Source organism: Chenopodium quinoa, unplaced genomic scaffold (assembly GCF_001683475.1).
Source record: "Chenopodium quinoa cultivar QQ74 unplaced genomic scaffold, ASM168347v1, whole genome shotgun sequence".
Lineage (NCBI taxonomy): Eukaryota > Viridiplantae > Streptophyta > Magnoliopsida > Caryophyllales > Amaranthaceae > Chenopodium > Chenopodium quinoa.
Window position 1 is genome coordinate 5,164,986 of NW_018745454.1, and position 23,078 is coordinate 5,188,063.

Genomic DNA, 23,078 nt, shown 5'->3' on the forward strand with positions numbered 1-23,078 from the left:
GGATAATATTAGCCCCCACGATGCTGATGGGAATTCCTACGCTAATTTACCCCCAGGAATATCCTATTTCTAAGAATGAAAACACAGTATAATTTTCACTCTCTCCATGGACATGTTTTTGAGAAGTTAATAAACAAGACCAACCTTTCATATTCTTTCCATGTGGGACAATGCTCCCACAAAAACTTACTTGTTGAAGACTACATACAACAGTAATAACTAATGTTTTCTCCTACTATCCTACAGATAAAGTTTTTTTTTTTTTTAAAAAAAGGTAAGATTAAAGTTCTTACCAAGCTAGATCCTTTCACAAGAGTCCCTCTTCTTAAGTAATACTTAGTCTAGTGGTAAAGATAGTCATCTCACAACCATGAAATTCCATTATAAGTAACACTCTCCTTAAGTAATACTTAGTCTAATGGTAAAGATTGTCATCTCGCAACCATAAAATTCCACTATAAGTAACTTGAGAGTGGAAGACTTCTTTACCCTTCCCCTCACTTTCAAGGGGCCTTAACTGCAAATCTGGATTGAGTTGACTAGTAAAAAGTTTCAGTTCAATAGTTCCTTCTTCTCTTACCAAAAAACACAAAAACTATCATATTAATACTTAAACAGAACACACCTAAATATATAGACTTTATTCTCCATATTTTGTAGCAAATATAAATATTCTATTCGATTTGCAGCTCAATCAATCACAATTTCTTCAACCCTCCTAGTAAGGAACACTAGAGGATGATCCAAGACAAACTATATACACTGACGATTGTCAATCCTCAATCTGTTTAAATTAGTCACTGGCATAGTAACATGCGCGGTTAAGTTTGCAGCATGTTGAGCCCTTTAAAAAGCCCTTGAAAACAACAGTATTTACCCAATTACCCCTTCCCTGAAATTTATATAGCCTGCATAGAGTGAATATACGTATATAGCATACACCCATATATACATATTACAAAGTACAAACCTTTTTTTTTTTTGACAGGAAAGTACAAACATATTGTGTATTTGAACCTTTTATGTTTACTTATGGAGCCGATATATGAGTAACACAGTCTAAGCTTATTTTGCAATCAAATCAAGAGTTGATTGTCAAGCATTGCTAGACCTTTGTGACTTCTTATAATCTAGACATAAGACTATAACAGGCAGGTTTCCCTTGTTGTATTAAAAAAAAAAAGGAAAATATTAAAGTTTTACTGATAGAAAGTTTTATAAAGGAGTAAGAGAAGATGGAGAAATTGATTATGTATATTGCTCCGGTAACATGGCTTATATAGCCAAGAGTTTTACATATAATGCCACACAAGTTCACAAGTCTTTGGACTTGTGTGAACATTGTGAAATCAAATCAAACAATTATAGGCATTCATATTTATCTTCTAACACTCCCCCTTGAATGCCCATACTTATTATACAGAAAGGTATTTGTTGCCTCATTAAAAACCTTGCTAGGTAAAATCCTTATGGGGTAAATACCATAGCTAGGGAAAAAGAGTACAACGATATAGTATTATATGCTTTGGTATACTGCCTCGTTAAAAACCTTGTCAGGAAAAACCCGGTGGGATAAAAACCTGATCGAAGGGAAAAAGAGTGCAGTACATATAATACTCCCCCTGATCTCAGCATAGTTCACGAAGATGTCGCATTCCGATTTTGTGAACTAACTGTTCAAATTTCTTCGAAGGAAGTGATTTGGTGAAAAGGTCGGCAAGATTTTCACAAGACTGAATTTGCTGGATACTTATTTCCTCGTCCTTTTGCAGATCTTGTGTGAAGAACAGTTTTGGGGCAATATGTTTCATTTTATCTCCCTTAATATATCCTTCAGTTACTTGAGCGATACATGTTGTATTGTCTTCAAAGATGATAGTTGGGTCTTCTGTTATTGCGTTCATTCCACACTCCTTTTGGATATTACTGATCATCGACCTCAGCCACACACATTCCCGTCCTGCTTCATAGAGGGCTATCAACTCTGCATGATTTGATGATGTCGCGGTCAATGTCTGCTTTGTTGATTTCCATGATATTGCAGTGCCGCCATAAGTGAATACATATCCATTTTGTGACTTGGCATTTTGAGGATCTGATAAGTATCCAGCGTCTGCATACCCAATGAGAGCAGCATCTTGTTTTGGTTGGTAATATAAACCAAGGTCTTGTGTCCCTCGTAGGTACCGGAGTAAGTGTCGAACTCCCTTCCAATGCCTATATGTTGGTGCATTGTTGTGCCTGGCTAACAAATTCACAGAGAAAGCTATGTCGGGTCTAGTATTGTTAGCTAAGTACATTAAGGCTCCAATTGCACTTAAGTATGGTACTTCTGGACCCAGAATCTCTTCATTTTCTTCTCGGGGTCTGAATGGATCATTTTTCATATTCAAAGAACGAACAACCATTGGGAAGTTGGTTGGGGTTGCTTTGTCCATGAAGAAACGTTTCAAAACTCTTTCTGTATAGTTTGATTGATGGACAAAAATGTCATGACTCAAGTGCTCAATTTGTAGTCCAAGGCAAAATTTAGTTTTCCCAAGGTCTTTCATCTCAAATTCTTTCATCAAGTATTTTGCAGTTTTCTCGAGTTCATTTGGGGTTCCGATGATATTTAAATCATCAACATAAACTGCAATGATAGAGAATCCTGATTGTGATCGCTTTATGAAAACACAGGGACTAACTTGGTTGTTTTTGAATCCTTCTCTCATAAGGTATTCACTCAGACGGTTGTACCACATCCTTCCAGATTGTTTCAATCCATAAAGTGACCTTTTTAGTTTTATGGAAAGCAGTTTTCTAGGCTTGTGGTTTTCTGGTAGTTTTGGGGACTTTCATGTAAATGTCCGTATCGAGTGACCCATACAAATACGCAGTCACTACATCCATTAATCGCATTTGCAGTCCTTTTGTGACTGTCAAACTTACCAGAAATCTTAATGTAGTTGCATCAACCACTGGAGAATATGTTTCTTCATAATCAATGGAATTTGAGAAAATCCTTGGGCTACAAGTCTTGCCTTGTATCTAACTATTTCATTTTTCTCATTACGTTTTCTTACAAATACCCATTTGTATCCAACGGGTTTTACACCTGCTGGTGTAAGGGTTATTTTCCCAAAAACTTCTCGTTTTTCAAGTGACTTTAACTCAGCCAGCATTGCCTCCTTCCACTTTGGCCAATCACTCCTACGTCGACATTCTTCTACAGTTCTTGGTTCAACATCATTTTCATCGGACACGATGTCGATTGCGATGGAATTTGCAAATGTTTCATTAACGATAACATCTTTCCTATTCCACTGAGTCTTTGTAGAGACGTAATTCATTGAAATTTCATTGTTATCGATGTTTTGAACATCTTGTTCATTCCCCGTAGGGTTGTCTTCTTGTTCGTCCCTTTTGGATTATCATCATTTTCTTTACTTTCATCCACATTTGGTTTTTCTTGACCTTCTGACGGGGGAACATCATTAGTCTCATTTTCTATTCCATCCAATCTTTTCAATTTTCTTGGCTTAGAATCTTTTGAACCAAGTGGTCTTCCACGCTTTCTGCGTGCCTGAGATTCATTTTCTATGGCCTTATTACCAGTTGGGATTTCAATACGTGCAGGGGCATTTTCTGCTGGTATATGTGATTTTGTCACCTTCTTTGTGTCTACAAATGCATCAGGCAATTGATTTGCAACACTTTGTAAATGAACAATTTTCTTAACTTCTTGTTCACACATATTTGTTCGTGGGTCTAACATCAACAATTGTGTTGCATTCCAAATGAGTTCAATTTCTTTCTTATGTTGGTCCACTTTCTCTCCCCCTAAGGTTGGGAATACTGTTTCATTAAAGTGACAGTCCGCAAATCTAGCCGTAAATAAGTCACCAGTCAATGGTTCAAGGTATTTAATTATAGAGGGGGATTCAAACCCGACATAAATTCCCAGCCTTCTTTGTGGACCCATTTTTGTTCGTTGGGGTGGAGCAATGGGAACATATACAGCACAACCAAAGATTTTTAGATGTGAGATACTTGGTTCTCGACCACAAACAAGTTGTAGTGGTGAGAATTTATGATAAGTTGTAGGTCTCAATCTAATTAGCGCTGCTGCATGTATTATAGCATGTCCCCAAGCAGATGATGGCAATCTTGACCTCATTAATAATGGTCTGGCAATCAATTGTAATCTCTTAATTAGTGATTCAGCTAGACCATTTTGTGTATGAACATGAGCTACTGGGTGTTCAACATCAATTCCAATTGACATACAATAATCATTAAATGTTTGGGATGTAAATTCCCCAGCATTGTCAAGTCTTATTTTCTTTATTGTATGATCTGGGAATTGTGCTCTTAATTTGATGATTTGGGCAAGTAATTTTGCTAAGGCAACATTTCTACTTGAAAGTAGACTAACATGTGACCATCGTGTAGAGGCATCAATTAAAACCATGAAATATCGAAATGGTCCACATGCTGGATTAATTGGCCCACATATGTCTCCCTGAATTCTTTCCAAGAATTTTGGAGATTCAGTAGCAATTTTGTTCATAGATGGCCTTATTATTAATTTTCCAAGTGAACATGCAGAGCATGTTAATTCATCTGATCGGGGAATTTTGACATTTCTTATTGAATGTCCAACTGAATGTGCTATTATTCTTTGCATCATCCCAGTTGCTGGATGTCCCAAACGATCATGCCATAAAATAATCAAATGTTTGTCATCTAACTTCTGGTTAGATACCATATTGATTTCCACGGGTCGTATGTTTATACGATATAACCCCGAAGAGTATGCTGGCAATTTCTCATATATATGTTTCTTGCCATGTTTTTCTGCCGTGAGGCATATATACTCTTTTTGATCTGTTGTCATTGTTTCTAGATGATAGCCATTTTGGCGTACATCTTCAAAGCTTATGAGATTTCTTCGAGATTTACTCGAATATAAAGCATTATTGATTATTAATTTTGTTCCATTTGGAAGCATTATACAAGCCTTTCCAGATCCTTCAATTAATTTAGCTGACCCGGAAATGGTGTTTACATTTGCTTGAAACAACTTTAGTTGTGAAAAATATTTTCTATCTTTTAAGATAGTATGTGTTGTTCCACTGTCCAAAAGACATTGATATTCGGAACTAACTTCAGGTAGATCCATATCTTCATAAAATAAATTTGAGATTAGTTTAGAATATTATCATACAAACTTTTATTGATGATAGAGATTTAAAGTACATGACTAGAAATTTAAAATACAGGGAACTAAGAAAATACATTAAAACATAGCATATGTTACATTAGTAGATGAGAAACCTACGTATTGTTGTTTTCTCCAAGAATGAAATCATTTCCAATTTCAACATTATTCATGAAATAATCAGACACATCAAGGCTGGGACAAGGAGCATTTTCCTCATTAACATAATTTGCTTTGCATTTTTCTCTTTGCCTTTTACAGAAGCCTGGTAAAGGTCTACCAAATGTTTGGCCGTTCGACAAGTACGTCCCCAATGTCCTGTCATGCCACATCTGTAACATGTGTCTTTTCCTTTCGAAGGAGTTTGTTTGTGGCTTCCAGATGACTGTCCCTTCTGTTTTTCAAAATTTTTGAAATTACTGTTTCTTTGAAAATTATTTCTACCACGACCACGGCCGCGTCCGCGATAATTTCCACGGCCTCTTCCACGGTCATTGTAATTTCCACGTCCACCTCTTCTTGTAGCATTTGACTCGGGTGGATAGGAATTTGTTGCATTTGCCTCATGATGAGTGGTCAAAGACCCAGTTGGTCTCAGGTTATGATTTTTCAACAAAAGTTCACTATTTTGTTCCGCAACAAGCAATATACTCATTAATTCATTGAACTTTTTAAAACCTCTTTCACGATACTGTTCTTGCAACAGTATGTTACTTGCATGAAAGGAGTGAGTGTTTTTTCAATCATCTGTTCATCTGTAACCGGATGATCACAATATCTCAATATAGACACTATCTCATATATGGTTGAATTATAATCAATTACAGATTTGAAATCCTGGAACCGTAAATTTGTCCAATCAAATAATGCCTTAGGCAGGAGCACCCTTTTGTGGTGTCCAAATCTTTCATTAAGGCAATCTCATAATTCTTTGGGATCTTCAACCATCATGTACTCAGTTTTAAGGCCTTCATGTAAATGATGCCTTAACAACACTAAGGCTTTTGCCTTGTCTTGTTCAGTGATAGGTTTTTCAACCGTCATTGCAGAAGAGGTAGCATCAGTTGTTTGACCAGAGGGACTTTTATTTTCTTTAACAGTGTGCTCCAAACCTTGAGCTTTCAAATTCATCATTGCATCCACTTTCCATTCCAGAAATTTCTTTCCAGATAAATCTAAGATGCTGAACTGTCTTTTTATAAGGTCTCCCATTTTAGCTACAACAAATTTTGTGATAATTAGATTATAATAACAAATTATATGTACAACTCACATGTTTAGTTCTTCCATATTTATAATTAAGTTAATAAGACACGTGATAATTAAATTTAATAATAATAAACCATAAATAATATAGTCTTTTCTCCCCCTTGGTTTATTATTGTGAGTAATTATATGATTAGACAAAAATTAATCATGTTAGTTGCAAAAAAAAAAACAGCAAAACGACAACAATGACAGTAGTAACAATAATTATAATGATAACGGTAATATTATACAATGATGATTAATAACAACAAACAACATAATAAAACAAAAACAAGCTTTTAATATACTAAAACGACAAAATAAGTGAGTTTTACTTATACATAATGACAAAAATTAATATTGCTACTAATAGAACTACAAGTGCCGTAATTAGAAGGAAATATTGTTTTATCTTCCTTAAATCTTCTTCAAAAGTGAAGTTGTAGGTGTTTTGGGTGTTTTAGTTGCCGTCGTCGGGGAACATATCGGAGAAGAAGGGGGTGAAAAAAAAAAATTTAGGTGATTTTTGGATAAAAAGTGGGAAGAGATAAAGGATTTGTGGTGAAATTGGGGGAAAAATCCGTCTTTTATAGAGGTAGGTTTATCCGTTACTGTTCTGTACAACTGTAAATTATGGTCCATATATATATATTTATAATTGTAAAAGGTTATCACACTGGGAATGCAAGCCATAGTGGTCCGAGAGCCCTAATATCTATAAAAGATCATGGGTTCGAAAACGGAAAGAAACACAAAAAAGTATGTAAAAGTAAGAAAAATAATAAGTATAAAAAGGCTGCATCTTTTTGTTAATCTAGTTAATAATAATATGCATGCAAAGCTACTACTTAGCAATTATAATAACTAAGATAAAAATTTACGTAAAATGAGTATGTAATATCAACATGGATCAAACAAAGAAACATCAACATGAATAAACAAAAGATGATAGTAGTAAATTCACAAGTAAGAGAACTTTCACCGTTGTTTTTTTGAGGTATATATAGTAAATGTTTGAGTTTCTGTTATAGAGGATCCCAAATATGGGCAACTATAGAGCATACTCCTCGAAACAGTTAGAAGTAGATAGTATTATTTTGTTATAAATTTTTATAAGTAGGTATAAATATACCTGACTGAAAACTGGTGCTGATAACGTGTTAAAGTTTTACCGATAGAAAGTTTTATAAAGGAGTAAGAGAAGATGGAGAAATTGGTTATGTATATTGCTCCGGTAACATGGCTTATATAGCCAAGAGTTTTACATATAATGCCACACAAGTTCACAAGTCTTTGGACTTGTGTGAACATTGTGAAATCAAATCAAATAATTATAGGCATTCATATTTATCTTCTAACAGAAAAAACCATTTTATAGTATGATACTTTTTTTCTCCTGTCTTCCTCTTCACACAGATGGATTTCGTGGGCGTACATTAATGGGATACCGCTTCTGTGTTCCAGTTAAGGGAAAAAAGACTAGCTTATCCTCCTCTGCAGCCTCCCAACTGTTGAAAAACCAAACCATGTAAGACATCAAGGGTGATGATATTAATACGTATATGCCAATGCCAATTTATAGACAAGAACACAATGTTACCTGTATTTTGTAATGAGGCGGTGAAGGAAGATGGAGATTGATACCCTAGAAAGCTCATAGCCAGGGCACAACCTGGGCCCTCCCCCGAATGGAATGAAAACATTAGCAGGGGTCATTTCTGCATCACCCTGTTCATATGACAAAAAACACATCATCAATCCAGGAAAAAGATAAACTTCGTATTAATGATCTACTGCGTAGTAAACAAAATTTTACATCTAAATACTCGGTATCTGTATCAATGCAATGAATACAGCTAATCTAACAGTTCTAATTACAAGTTACATCATTACTTACTACAAGAACATAAGGCCCCCACATTATATATCTGGTTGAAAAGTAATATTACATTCACTACAAGTGTATTGAAACTAGTAATATAGCATACTAGAGGTCATATAAGCTACAGAGTATACATTTTTATCTTATTAAAAGAAATAAGGAGATTGCAAATTTAAAAAATGACCAAAATAATTAAATTCTAACCAGAAAAAGGGGAATCTAGGTAACAATTAGAGCAGGGGATTTTTGATGAATAACCTGCCATCTCCAAGGGTTGAATGATTGAGCATCCTTAAAGTATTCATCATTCATATGTACGCCCCTAATTGCTGCAAGTACTTTCCATCCCTTTGGTATTGTATAGCCTGTTAACATATTGACCCAGAGGCAGAAATATATTACTCAACTACTATGATTTAAGATAATTGCCTATAAATGTCATAAGTTATAGTATGAGATGTAACATACGTGAGACGGAATATGCCACCTCTTTTTCAGTCTCTTAATAATCAACAACTTAATTATAAAAATCACCCTTATGCATAGTATTTAATATTCATCTTAAACAAAACATAATATTTGGAATTCCACTAGAAAGATAAGGATCAAGTAAACATATAAACTCATAGAAATACCGTTCATTTGGATATCTGATAGGGTTCGTCTAAATATGGCACCAACGATATTAGAAATTCGCAAAGTTTCACTAATAACCTGGACATATAATCATATATACAGAAATTAGAATATTGTTAGCCTAATACTACACAGCTTAAAGTTTCTATATTAGATTGTTAGAAAACTTCACTCTATCAAAATTATAGAAATAAAGAGAAGATTAAAATACAGTATTGCAAATTTATGCAAGTTTGAAGTAGGTTACTAGACTAAGTACCATATATAAATAAGACGACTTACACATTGAGTGAATGACATTGATTTGTAATCATTCCAAACCAATAGCTCATTATCACCCTTCTGATCTCTGATCTTCTCTTGTTCTTCCTGTTGTATAATTACAGCATATTAATTTCTTATGCAATGTATTAATATTTGCCAACAGTCTAGAGCATACTAGGAAAAACCATCAAAGACTTCAAACATGCATAAGGGGAAATTTTACTAGAAGAAGACACAATTCAATCAATCAATCAAGCCTTAATCTCATAAGTGAGGTAGAATAAGACATGATTGCACGGAGAAAAACAAAGTCATACTGGAGTGACTTTCTCAGGTCAATACAATATGAGTACAAAGTATACTACAAATTTTCTTAAATTAACGGGGGAGAAAATAAAGAGAGATCGATTACCTTGAGTTGGGCAAGAGCAAGTGGAGATTCAGTTAAAAATTTGACTGCTAAAGTCATTGCTGAGGAGGTGGTCTCAAAGCCTGCCAACATCAAAGACACCAGCAAATCTACTATCATCTCATCAGAATATTCATCATCAGCCTTCTCGTCCAGAATAGCCCCCAATATGTCGCTCTTTCTCTCCCCTTCATCCCTAGCACTTCTTCTCTCCTTAACCACCAACTTCAAAGCTTCTACCACTTTTGTCTTAGCCTTCAACCACATAGTGACCATCCAATTAACATATGATATTGTCCAAATTTTAGAGATGTAGAAAAGTAATTTCCAAGTCATGATTGATGATATATACCTACTCATAAATATAAGCTTCAATACATTTTTTCATAGATCGACATAAATTAACTTATATTCATCAAACAAGGAATTAAATCAAATTCAATTGAAGATCATATGCAAAATATTGATTTTAAGATCAGAAAATTAGGGGAAGTACTTTAACTGCTCGTTTGTAAGAGATAGAGAAGAAAGGCAAGGGAATGCTCCAGAAGCCTTCAACAATAAGAAGGAATTCTTTTCTAAGGTTCTCTGTCCATTCACAAGGGTCATAGCTCAATAAAAGCTTTATAGTTAATGCGAATGTAACCTGCATTCATACAAAAGAATATGATGGAATTTAGTATACACTAGTTTTGAACCTCAGGGATACAGAAACTGCAAAGATATAATAAATTAAAGTTTAACTGAGTAGCATAGTTTGTATCTCCGTAATTAAACATGTACAGGTTTTGTGTAATTTCTCTGTTAATTTTAAATTGCAACGTATGCACAAAGTTATTAAGTGTTAAAAAAGATGGAAATACTTGCCTTCTTAGTTTCCTCCAGAAGTAAAAGTTTGGGAGACCAGGAGTCCATACAAAACAGCATCAGACGATCCATATCAAGCAAAAGACGGCCACGAGTAAGAGCAGATTTTGTAAAATTGACAGTAAGAGAGTGCATTTTCTTATGCAAATTTCCCTTCATTAAAAGCAGTGAGTATTCCCCATGCAAATATGCAATTATACTTGGGTAACTACTCTCAAATAACTTGCCTTCATTGTTAAGGATAAAACGATTGACCTCGGGATCAACACTGTAGATTGTGGGCTCACCAAACAGGTGGGTCAAGAAGATGGGCCCAAAACGGCCCACACGTTCATCTGTGAAAGGCTCAGGGTTATCGGATTTGAAGGCCGATATCAGTTGGAGGGTCTCCCCGATAAAGGGGAGACCCATTTTACCAGGAGGGAGAGTGTTGGGCCGTCGGCGATACAAAGTGAAGAGTAGGAAGGGGAGGGAGAGAAGAGAGATGAACAAGGTGATCGTGACATTTAATGAGAACTCCATAGGAGAGCAAACTAGTGTTTAGTAGCTGAGCTAGACAGAAGAGTAATGACAGATTCCTCGGTTAGGATATTATTATACTCAACCAGTCTACCTTAAAAAAATATCCAGTTAATCATTGCAGAATATATGTGGTGCACAGTGCACTTACCTAGTTAATTTTCATATAAAAATAAAACATATATTGAAATATATTTTCAATAAACAAAAAATTCCATTGTATTTTGAACACTTGAGCGAATATTTTTGTTGTGTAAAAATGAGCTAAAAATCATATATGATCCACAATATAATCTAACATATGAAAATATAACTATATAAGTATCACAATAATTTAATGTAACACCACAAATACACAATACAAAATACTACTACGTATGTACTTCGTATATCACTATTACATTCATCACCCTTTTACATTTTACTCCAATTCATTTTTTTCCCCTAAAACTAGACACACTTAATAGATGTCTGCTAAATTAATTAGTCATAGGTCAAAATTACATTAATATTATTAAGCTCTCATAAATCACTATGCACTCATCACATTATGCTGCTTATAGAATAATATGCTAATATGCTATCTAAGTTATCTTCATTACTATGATTGGATAGCTTTATTACACGAGTCATATTCTAATTGTCAACTTTTCTAACTGTCAATATCGCCTATCTCCTTACTTAAAATCATATTGTTTAAATTATCTGCTGTTTTCTATCTGATCCAAGAATTTATGTATAATATCTCAATTTCTCAAATTAAATTTAAACATTGAGAAGTAAATAAATAAACTGTCACAGATTTATTAATTAAAATAAACTGTTAAAAGGGTCAGAGTGAGGTCACAGATTCACAACTTTTAAAACTATTTTTAAAGAGGATTTTTTTTTTTTTTTAGGAAGTTTTTGAAGAGGATTCTTGATATGAAAAAATAGAAACAAATTTCCTTTTTTTTAAATAAAAAAAATAAATAAATAAAAAAATAAAAAAAGAAAAGAAAAAGTCCTACTTAACAGCAACAATAACAAGATTTCCTACCCAAAAATAATTCATTCGGATACTGACTTAAGAATCGCACTTCTCAGAAGATAGATTGTTACCTTCACAGAATCACACTAATAAGCACGAATAACAATGTTGCATCAACAAAATGTCCTACCTTAAAGAACGCAAGGCAGCATTTCCTTGAGCTGACTATAGAGGGCTTAAGCACATATCGTCTGCAGAATCCAAGCACTGGATCTTTCTGTAATTCTGCAACTTTGATGCTGTGATTGTATGTCATGTGATGAAGAGTACCAAAATGTAAAAGGATTATTGCAGGGGAAAAAAAAAATTATGTGACTGATGCATATGTGTGTAACTATAGCTTATATAACTCTATCAGTGTTTGTCCATGCCATACGGAATTCCAGTAACTATAAGTCTATAAGCATCACTTGAGCATCTGTCAGTAAATAACTGTTACAGAGCATTTGATAGGGCTTGCTCCAGGGAAGAAGAAAACCTATCAACTTGAGCTTCTAATTCAGTAGATTAAGTCTCCTGATGCATGTTTCCCATTTTATGCTTGTTCCAAATCTTATGTATCATGTCTCCTAAAACTTATAAGAAGAATGTTCAGCAAATGCTTTTTTCTTTCCTACCCCCTTTTTCCCCAGGCAAACTATAAAATTTAAAAACAAACAAAAAAATTGCCCTAAGAATATAAGAACTTATACAACACTTGGTGAAAGGCTGAAAATACACTATTTAATCATTTGTCATTTCTATAATTCATTAGATGAATATCAAGTGGTGACAAAGCCAAATTTTGAGAAAGCTGAGACAAGTTTGTAAGATTATATCCCATACCCAAAGCTGAAGGAGCAGAATGGAAATCTTTGCACCACCTGCTTCATGCATTGAAAAATGAGAGATATATATAAATTGAGGGAATAAATGATCAATTCTTTTTCTTTATAAGGGAAGATGAAAAGGAGGACAACACAGAAGGAACAAGATGTCTAAACAGAGCAAATCATAAACATTAGCCAAAATTCTGATCCAATCAAAAAAGCCTATTTCAATTAAACTTCCTTAGGCCAGAAGAATGATACTGTATACAAAGTACATCATCATCAATAAAACCCCATGCTTATGAACTTTTCATCTTGGCAGATAATGCCATCATTCAAGATTACAAACCAAGAATACATGCATGTTATTAGTAGAGGGATCCTCAATACTATAGCAAAACCATGCATTGTACAGCAATAAGAAAATCATATTTTGCGTCTTCATTAAGAAAAGTAAAGGATTATAATATATAAGAAATTACCTTCTAAATACCACTTGTATTACAAACAACAAACTTATAAAAAAGTTTGCTTAAAACAATACCTAACAAAATTTAAGTGTCCAATGCACACTACCATTTCACCAATTTTATATGTAAACACCTTTTTTTTTTATATGTAACACTTTATTGTGGCGAGTAGCCAGGCCCTAGAAGAGAACTGGCTTTGTGAACCATACTTAATGTTGAAGGTCAAGAAAAATATCAATCAGTTGTGTGTATTAGTCAACTTGTCTGTTAAGATAGATTTCTTAAAAATACATAAAAGGTACTTGTCATTTATGTAAAAATAAATATGTTAAAGGTTGAGTTCCACAAATTTTTGTTGTATAAAAACATTGAATTTGAGTCAAACGGCAAGGAGCACATCAATGGGAAGAGTTTTCTTGGAGTTTGTGCTTAGTAAATTAGTAAGCAAGCACAAAGAACTGCTGTAATCCTTAATGTAATGAAAGGTTTGCAGCTCCTGGTAACATATATGTACCTACTCTTCAAATATTCTCGCGATTCCTTCCTCATTGGAATTTTATGATTGAGGTTTTGCTTAAAATTTATCTTATCAACTATAACTTCCTGAATCAAAACTCAAAAGGCTTTACCTGTCAAAAAACCAATCAAGAAAATGACATTTCCCACTGATGGAAACAGAATCAACAGGGATCTTAGATATTAGACAGAAATCTAAAATATATGCAGGAGATCAATAGAAGGACAAAGCCGAATCATATACTCCAGTTGCAGCCACTTTGAAAGATTATGTACAGCGTACATTCAGAAGCTTACATGTATCTTTTTAATGATGAGCAAAGGAACTGATCATCTATCATAAGTTGTTCTTTCTAGTGAAAGAGAACAGAGCACATGTTATGAGAATATTATGATGATTCTAGTTGTAAAACACAGATGACGTAACATGAGGAACAAAAGCTAAAAATTGGAAACTGAAGAAGGCCACTAAAATTGGTTAAGCAATCTGCAATCCTAAATATCAAAGGGCCCAACTACAAATTAATGCAAGTGAAATTATGAGCTACCTAAAATGTCTTTCTTATCTTTCTTCTTGTTGAATATATGTTCTATCAATATAATCTGATGGCAACGTATAGTTGCAGTATAAAAAATTTCAGTAGCCCTTTTCAAAGCATACCACTCGGAAGACCAATCTAGAAGAAAATCCAATAAATTGATTATGTTGTAAAATTATAACAAATAAATCCCTACTGCTAGCCAAAAAAAAAAAAAAAAAAAAAAATAAAAAAAAAAAATAAAAAAATAAAAAAATCAAGCAATGACACAATGATAAGATTGACACTTAATGAACATTGTTTACCTTTTCCACAATATCTAGAATAAATAAGGGGAGAGAGGGGAGTATCTGAACCAATGACAAAATCAATATACCCTTACAGGCATTATATGCACAGCACATACATATCAAAATACAGCACCATAGTTATCTTCATGGGCACGTAATTGGAATTGTAGATGAAAGCTTATAAATCGACATTTTTAACTTCTTCACTACTACATTTCGAAAACAAAATTACAATATATATCAAATCTCAGCAACTATTTTTTCATCTGCCCTCTATTTGGTTGTTAAGAAAATTAGGATAACCGAAGTAAGATAATAATTGTCTACATATTAACCAAGAAATACAATATTCAAGGAGTACTAGATCAATTTAATTCAGTCAGTTCCTTGTATTACTCTCTTCAAATGACAAAAAATAGGCATGATCATTTGTTAAACTCAAGAGCAAGTTAAAAGTTATTCTTTCTTTAAAAGCAACAATCCTCTTTCAATGGTAACACAACATATCTTATCAACAAAACAAACAAACAAAAGAAATATCATTTCATTCGAACAATTACGGCTCGTACCATTATCCGAGTCCCATTCACAGCAACACAAGACCTCTAGGCCTATTCTCTGTCAAACGATTTCTTGAAGAAACCCTGGAACAAACAGCAGAACTCCATTACAAACAAAACACAACAGTATCTCTCTAAGAGGCATTTCATCAAACACTTGGTGATCAAAAACAAAACCCGCAAATTCACCTTACAATCATGCAATTAACCAAAAACAATAATAACCAAATCACATTAGTCACATAGTTCATGCTTCCAAATCCTCACCCCTAAACCCGATCAATGTAATCGACTGCAAAATGCAAACCCTCCAATTTCGACAATTTCAACATCGTATGCCTTTCGATAAGTATCAAGACCCTTGGATTAACAATATAAACAAACAAAATTTAGGGCTAATCTTTAAAAAATTCAAAGATCATATATTTTTCTGGATTTTTTTTTTAAAAAAAAAGTTCCTCATACCGGAATTTCGTCGGAAACTTGAAATGCAGTGATCATCATAATATTCTTGAATGGGTAAGAATTCATCTCTCTTCTCCATAGTTGTTGTTGTTGGTCAGAGGAGAGAGATAATGAATGAAGTAAAGCGAAGTGAATGGCTCAGACTAGGGATTCGATGATGGTTCTGTTTGTGTGTATTTTTCCCGCCAAGTATTCGAAGGTAGTACATGACAATATGACATTTCGTATTAGTTTTAACTTTTTTGAAGATGTGGGTGTAATGAAATTTGTTGGACAAATTATGCCCCTTGATTTTCATGAAGACAATAATTGCTTGGTGCCATAAGAAATTATTGTAAATATAAGATTATTTATGTTGATGCAAGCTTTCAAATCCAGTTTCTATAAAAAAGTAGAAGATAATCACGAGTGAGTTAAAAAATGAAAAACACACCCACGCACACACACAAATAATTGCTTTCCTAATTTATTAATTGTTTTATGTTAAAAACTTTACGTGTATCTAAATATCTAATAATGAGAATAAGTATTGTTCATGATATTTTATTTCATCTAATTCGAGGTTCTAACCTAGATTGTTGTGGTTTTCATGGGATCAAGCTTGGAAATCTTAAATTTGATAGATGTGTCGCGTGTGGAGATAATCTAAATCACTTTAAAGGGGCTTTATGTGTTTTTATTATTTTAATCTTATGTTAAGTTTGTTATTAGTGGATGTTAAATAATTTAATTGGTCAAAGTTTTAGAGATCAATACTTAAGACATACTAAATTTTGCTACAAGTAATAGAGTCAAAGGGTCTTGCACATTTTCTTTCATTTGTTATCATAGCAATTGGACTTGGAGATGAAATAATTGCATTGATAAATTAAACTATCATTTCTAAAGGTAATAATTTATAATAATCATATATGTAAGGTAATAATCTACAATAATCATTTATATAAGGTAATAATAAACCTATATTAAAGGGGTGGAAATGCAAATTAAAAAGTATGGAAATGGGTCAAAGTGTGGAACTTGTTTTGATTTTGCTAGTTAAGGTATGTAACATAATAGTTGCATACCCCACTTATGGATAATACATTAATAGCTTTACTAAATGTTACTAAAGTCCTTAAATTACCTTCTCCACCTTAGTATAAATATGCTACCAAGTTACCACTCTGGTCTCACATTCATTTATACAAAATTAAAAGACAATACAATTCTACTATCGTCCCTGCATTTGGGTGCGTTCTCTTCACAAGATCTCATCCATTCAGTGGCGGACTTGGGCTTAGACCTGGTGGGTCAAGTGACTCACCAGGCCCAAAAAAAAAATTTAAGTTATTTAAAAAAAAAAAATAAATTAAAATCAGTTAGAGGAGACTTCAAGCCCTAGCCTTCTTCTCTTCGTGACTTCGCCTCATCTCCATTCTTCAGTTCGCGGCGTTCGCCTCTTCGCTTCGTCCCAGCCAGGCAGCCACCGTTCTCTTCGCCTAATCGCCTGGTGGTCGGACGTCGGTGGTCGTGGACTCCGTCCTCTTCGTGGCTTCTCGCATAGTCGCATAATCGCATTTCGAAATCGCTACTCGAAACGTCGGTGCTAGTAAGTTGATTTCTAATTTTTATTTTTAATTTCTAATCTTCAAATTAATTCAGTCTAATTAGTTAATTATAATAAACTTTGGTTTAAACTTTGGTTGATTTGTTAATTTGTAGTTGGTTGTGCTGCTGAATTGGCGAATTGCTGTCTTGCTGAGTGCGTGCCTCGGTGCCTGAGACTTGAGTGCTGCCGACTGTCGTGCTGCGGTGCTGGCCGACTGCCCGTGGCCCTATTGCAGTGCTGCTCCGCCTGCTCCGCTGCTCGCCTCCGCCTAGCAAGGTAGGTAATCAACTAATCATCAATTGATTTTTTTTGTGAAATCTGTTTTGTGTAATTGTGTTTTGTGTAATTGAAATCTCTTGAACTTATTAGTTATTACTTATGTGAAATCTGTTTTGTGTAATTGTGTTTTGTGTAATTGTGTTTTGTGTAATTGAAATCTCTTGAACTTATTAGTTATTACTTATGTGAAATCTGTTTTGTGTAATTGTGTTTTGTGTAATATGTTTATGTGATTATGTCATTATGTGAAATTGCTTGATTTAGACCATTTAGTTGAATATTTATTCAAATAATTTTTCTGGGGAATATTGCTTGATTTAGTTCAATATTTATTCAAATTTCAGAATGAAGAGAAAACATACTCCAAATGAAATGCAAAACATTACTAGCTTCTTTGCTAAAAAGAATCCTACTCCAACTTCTCTTCCACATCCAACACAAAATGAACAAACTATAACTCCACCTCAAGAAAGTGAGCAACTTTCATCTCCATCTCATTATTCAACTCAAAATTCCCCTCAAAATGAACAAGGCCAATGTTCTCCTAATGCCCCAATCTTTGGAGAAAGATTAAGTGAACATGAATTTGCTAATCTTCCACAAGATCCAGGAAAGAGGAGAAAAATGAGTCAATTTCATAAAGATGATAGAGATTTAGTGAGAAGAATTTACATTCAAAGAAAGCCTTGTCAGCCCAAAGACTTTACATTTCCTCAAACTTCTATTTTTGGCAAAAATCGTCGCTTTTGTGCTAAGTGGTTTGATACTTGGACTTGGCTTGAGTATAGTGTGGAAAAGGATGCTGCCTATTGTTTCTCTTGTTATCTATTCAAGGATGAAAATGCCTTTGGAGGTGATGCTTTTGTTAGTGATGGTTTCAAATCATGGAATCGATCGGATTTAATAAGAAAACATGTCGGTAAACACTTGAGTGCACATAATAATGTTGTTTTAGCTATGATTTGTTCAAGAAACAAAATTCAAGCATCACACAAGCCTTAACAAAACAAACCGCTGAGAGTACAAATGCATATAGGACGCGACTTGAAGCTTCAATTGAATCTATCCAATGGCTTTTACTCCAAGGGTTGCCTTTCCGTGGTCATGATGAAAAAGAAAGTTCCTTAAGAAGAGGTAACTTTCTTTCACTTTTATCCCTTATTTCCAAAGGTAATCCTGAATATTCTAAAGTTGTTTTCAAAAATGCTCCTAGTAATTGTCAACTTACTTCTCCTAAAGTCCAAAAAGATATCATAAATGCATGTGCAAAAGAGACCACTAAAGCAATGCTTGAAGATATTGATGGTGGTTTATTTTCTATCCTTGCTGATGAGTCCGCTGATGTTTCTGACAAGGAACAATTGGCTCTTTGTTTGAGATATGTTAATAGAAAGGGAGAAGTGTGTGAGCGTTTACTTGGTATTGTGCATGTTGTAAACACTGCTTCTTTGACTCTCAAAACTGCTATTGAATCCTTATTAATGGAGCATTCTTTGTCTTTCTCTCAAGTACGGGGTCAGGGTTATGATGGGGCAAGTAATATGCAAGGTTCTATTAATGGCCTTAGGACTCTTATAGAGAATGAGTGTAAAGAAGCTTATTTTGTCCACTGCTTTGCTCACCAACTTCAATTAACTCAAGTTGCACTTGCTAAAAAGAATTCAGATTGTGCTTGGTTATTTGTTGATGTACTTGCACCTCTCTTGAATTTTGTGGGGGGTTCACCAAAAAGGAAAGAGTTTCTTCGTGAAAATCAAGCTCAAAGAGTGGTGGATGCATTGTCTCTAGGTGAACTTGAAACGGGTTCAGGTTTAAATCAAGAACGTGGATTAGGTAGACCTTGTGATACTCGTTGGGGATCTCACTTCAAGACAATCTTGAATGTACTTGATTTATTCCCTGTAATCCTTGGTTCTCTTGAGGATATTGCAAAAGTATCTGATACAATAGATTCTAATAGAGCTCAAACACTTACAAATCTTCTGATGTCCTTTGATTTTGTGTTCGTGGCACACTTGATGGTTAGTATATTTGCGATAACAAATGCTTTGAATGTGGCCTTACAAAAGCACGATCAAGACATTGTGAATGCAATGGCCATGGTTAATGTAACCAAGACTAATTTGCAAAAAATGAGAGATGAAGGATGGGATTCTCATAGGGAAAAGGTAATTTCTTTTATTGGTGACTATGACATTGCAGTTCCAGATATGGAGGCTAAATATGTTGTTCCCGGGAGGAGGTTGTTTAGACGTAAATGCCCACAAGTGTCTAATCTACATCATTTTCGAGTTGAAGTTTTTTTTGGTGTCATTGATCTTCAATTGCAAGAACTTGAAAATCGATTTCCCGAAATAACTAAAGAACTACTTGTGTGTATGTCTTGTTTGAGTCCTGTGGATCGTTTTTCTAAGTTTGATAAGGAAAAATTGATTAAGCTTGCAAAATTCTATCCTAATGAATTTCCAAGTTCAGAATTGATAGTCTTTGGTCATACACTTGATAGTTACATTTGTTCTGTTAGAGGAGATGAAAGGTTTTGGAATTTGAAGGGTCTTAGTGATCTTTCAATCAAATTGGTTGAAACGGGATTGTCTGAAACTCATGATAGGGTCTATTTACTTTTGAAGTTGGTGTTGCTTCTTCCTGTCGCAACGGCAAGTGTGGAAAGGGTATTTTATGGCATGAAGCAAGTGAAAGACAAACTACGAAATAGCATGGGAGATCAAATGTTGAATGATTGTTTAATTACTTATTTGGAGAATGATTTGTTTTTGAATGTTAGCATGGAAGATATCATGAATCGATATCAAAACATGAAAACTCGTCGAGAACTATTGTAATAAGTTTGCATTACTATTTAGTTGTCTTTTGTAGTATTATATGAACATTTGGTTGTATTTTGTACTGTTTGAATATTTGGATGTATTTTTTAGTACTATTATTTGGTTGTTTGGTAAAAATTTTTTTTTACATATTTGATTATCGATTGTGACTCACCAGTCGGAAAATCCTGGGTCCGCCACTGCATCCATTATGGCTCAAAACCAAAGTCGTCATACTTTGAACCCACACGCAATGCCTTGGAGGCCTACGATTGACCGAGCGTGGAGGATTAGACCCAGTAACTGGGGGTCTGTGGCTGACCGATATTGCACACCATCATTTAGCTATTGCAATTCTTTTCCTGATAGCGGGTCACATGTATAGAACGAACTGGGGCATTGGTCACGGTCTAAAAGATATTTTAGAGGCTCATAAAGGTCCATTTACAGGCCAGGGGCATAAAGGCCTATATGAGATCTTAACAACGTCATGGCATGCTCAATTATCTCTTAACCTAGCTATGTTAGGCTCTTTATAGGTCCAGCAAAGGATAGGTCAATCTATGTTACCTTTTCAAATGGACATCCCCTCACTGAAATGCAGCTTTACAATTTTTTCAACTGGTATATATTTTCTATACTACATTGTTTCAATTCATTTCATCAAGATCTCGTTTTTAGGAGGATTTAATTATCCGTCAATATTCAATAATGTTATACTAACTTGTTATCGTGTTATATTTTGTGCATAATGTATATGATTAACAAACAAAATTTACGATCTAAATAATCAATATTTTTTCACTCAGGAAACTTGGATTATCTGTAGAAAAATTATACATGCACTACGATCATGTTCGTAAGTCTCCCCAATTTGGTAAGGTATTGTTTTATCGACGTTCATCTGTATGGATAGTTTTGCAAAATAAGGAGGAGATGCAATATTTCGTTGATCGGAAGAGTCTTTGGTGCAAGAAGTGTAGAGAAAAGATGGATGACAATGTTTCTATGTGACTAGTTTACTGTGAACAATGTTCAAATTAAACAATGAGGTTAATTAATCAGATCAAGCCATCTATCAATTATTATGTGTTGTTTTTAACTTATTACCTTAAAAAAAAGGAAAAATGGAAATTAAAAATCCAACCTTTGCACTTTTTCTTCCTAAAAATCCAACCTTCATTTTATTCCACAAAAATCCAACCTTCATACCCCCCCTTCTCCAACAGATCCATTTGACCTTTAACCTGATTAACAGGTTAATTTTTTTTTTTTTTAAAATTTTCTCACTTTCCCTTCTCACTCCTCTTTCTCTCTCCTCTCTCCACAAAAACGGAAACAACCAACCCACCCACCTGCTTCCCCCTTGAAACCACAAGACCCACCCACTTGCCGCCCCGAAACCCCAATTGCCACCCTCTTGCCACTCTGATATCCAACCCCAAGTGATTTCCTCTTTCCTCTACGTACTACCGCATCCAAATTCGTGATACTGCGACGTTTTTCGGCGACGATTTTTGGGTGGTACGGTCTGTTTCAAAGCCCAAAGGTTGTTTTAATTTGTGGGCAGGTATTTTCGTGGCTGGGCGGTTTTAATTGGTGGCTGGGCAGTTTGTGGGGGGTTTGGGTTTGGATCGGAGTTGTTGGCTGGGTTTATTTCTTGGTGGCTGGCGTATTTGTGGGTTGGAGGGTTGGAGCAGGTGCGGTTTTGAGGGTGGAAATAGAGTTGGGCGGTGGTGCGAGCTAGGTTGTGGACGGAAAGGGAGGGTAAGGGGAGGATGGTCGGAAAGGGAGGTGGTGAGGAATGGTGGCCGAATTTAATGGAGGATGGAGAAAATTGAAAAAATAATCATGGAGGTTGGTCAGATGGGGGGGGGGGAAGAGGTGGCTGCCGGAAATTTTTGGGGCTGCCAGATAATTTAGAGGAAGAGGGTGGGTATTCCGGTGGCCGGTGGGGATAGGGTGGGCTGGGAAGGAGGGTGGGCTGGGTTTCTAAATTTTTTTTAAAATAATTTTTTTTAATAATTAAAATTATAATCGACCTATTAATAGTTGACACGTGGCATCTAACTTAAAAAACCGGTCATCAACAGGTAATGGACCTTTAGATGAAGGGGGTATAAAGGTTGGATTTTTGTGGAATAAAATAAAAGTTGGATTTTTAGGAGGAAAAAGTGCAAAGGTTGGATTTTTAATTTCCATTTTTCCTAAAAAAAAACATCTATGATTTATTGTTGTTTTGTTATTTAGTTTGTCTAGTTTGTGCTTGTTGCACCAGAATCGGATGTACTGTATTAGAATATATTTTATCGATACTCCTATCAATTTACAATGTTATAAGATTTTATTAACAATAATGTTGCAGACTTTTTTTTTTAATGTTGCAGACTTTTTTTTTCTTTTTTTAAAAAAAAATTATTTTTACACGAGATTGTTGCATACTTGTGTATACGAGTTTTAAGTTTTGTAGCACAAGTTAAAGCATTATATAATTATATTCTCGCTAAATTTGCACTGAAAACAATAGACTAACACTCTCGCTTAATTAACTAATTACAAAAACAATTTCAATGGCTCCATATGTATCACTATGAAATTTAACCATACTAATCTCTTATATAAAAGTTATCATAATAATCACATAATTTATTTAAGAAAACTTGGCCATCGATTAAG

The 23,078-nt window shown here is 34.5% G+C and overlaps 2 protein-coding genes across 2 annotated transcripts; one reads left to right on the top strand and one right to left on the bottom strand.

The window, feature by feature from the left end:
• Window positions 1-7,655: 7,655 nt before the first annotated feature.
• LOC110714661 (cytochrome P450 90A1-like) lies at window positions 7,656-11,138 on the bottom strand. Its single transcript, XM_021893215.1, has 8 exons — window positions 10,510-11,138; window positions 10,139-10,288; window positions 9,646-9,897; window positions 9,252-9,338; window positions 8,969-9,047; window positions 8,592-8,698; window positions 8,052-8,179; window positions 7,656-7,959 (listed from the first exon to the last, which is right to left on the bottom strand). The coding sequence occupies exons 1-8, from the start codon at window positions 11,029-11,031 to the stop codon at window positions 7,860-7,862; spliced, it is 1,425 nt and encodes a 474-aa protein (XP_021748907.1). The 5' UTR covers window positions 11,032-11,138; the 3' UTR covers window positions 7,656-7,859.
• A 6,784-nt stretch (window positions 11,139-17,922) lies between these two features.
• LOC110714399 (zinc finger MYM-type protein 1-like) lies at window positions 17,923-21,416 on the top strand. Its single transcript, XM_021892905.1, has 4 exons — window positions 17,923-18,441; window positions 18,549-20,319; window positions 20,942-21,026; window positions 21,212-21,416. The coding sequence occupies exons 1-4, from the start codon at window positions 17,923-17,925 to the stop codon at window positions 21,414-21,416; spliced, it is 2,580 nt and encodes an 859-aa protein (XP_021748597.1).
• Window positions 21,417-23,078: the final 1,662 nt, after the last annotated feature.

Excerpts from the sequence above, each read along its gene's own strand:
- LOC110714661 (XM_021893215.1), bottom strand. The coding sequence starts at position 11,031 with ATGGAGTTCTCATTAAATGTCACGATCACCTTGTTCATCTCTCTTCTC. Across the intron at positions 9,048-9,251 it reads CAATGTCATTCACTCAATGT|GTTATTAGTGAAACTTTGCG; the intron begins GTAAGTCGTCTT and ends TTATATGTCCAG. Across the intron at positions 8,699-8,968 it reads ATCAGATATCCAAATGAACG|GCTATACAATACCAAAGGGA; the intron begins GTATTTCTATGA and ends ATATGTTAACAG.
- LOC110714399 (XM_021892905.1), top strand. The coding sequence starts at position 17,923 with ATGAAGAGAAAACATACTCCAAATGAAATGCAAAACATTACTAGCTTC. Across the intron at positions 18,442-18,548 it reads CCTTTGGAGGTGATGCTTTT|AAACAAAATTCAAGCATCAC; the intron begins GTTAGTGATGGT and ends GATTTGTTCAAG. Across the intron at positions 20,320-20,941 it reads AGATCAAATGTTGAATGATT|GTCCAGCAAAGGATAGGTCA; the intron begins GTTTAATTACTT and ends GGCTCTTTATAG.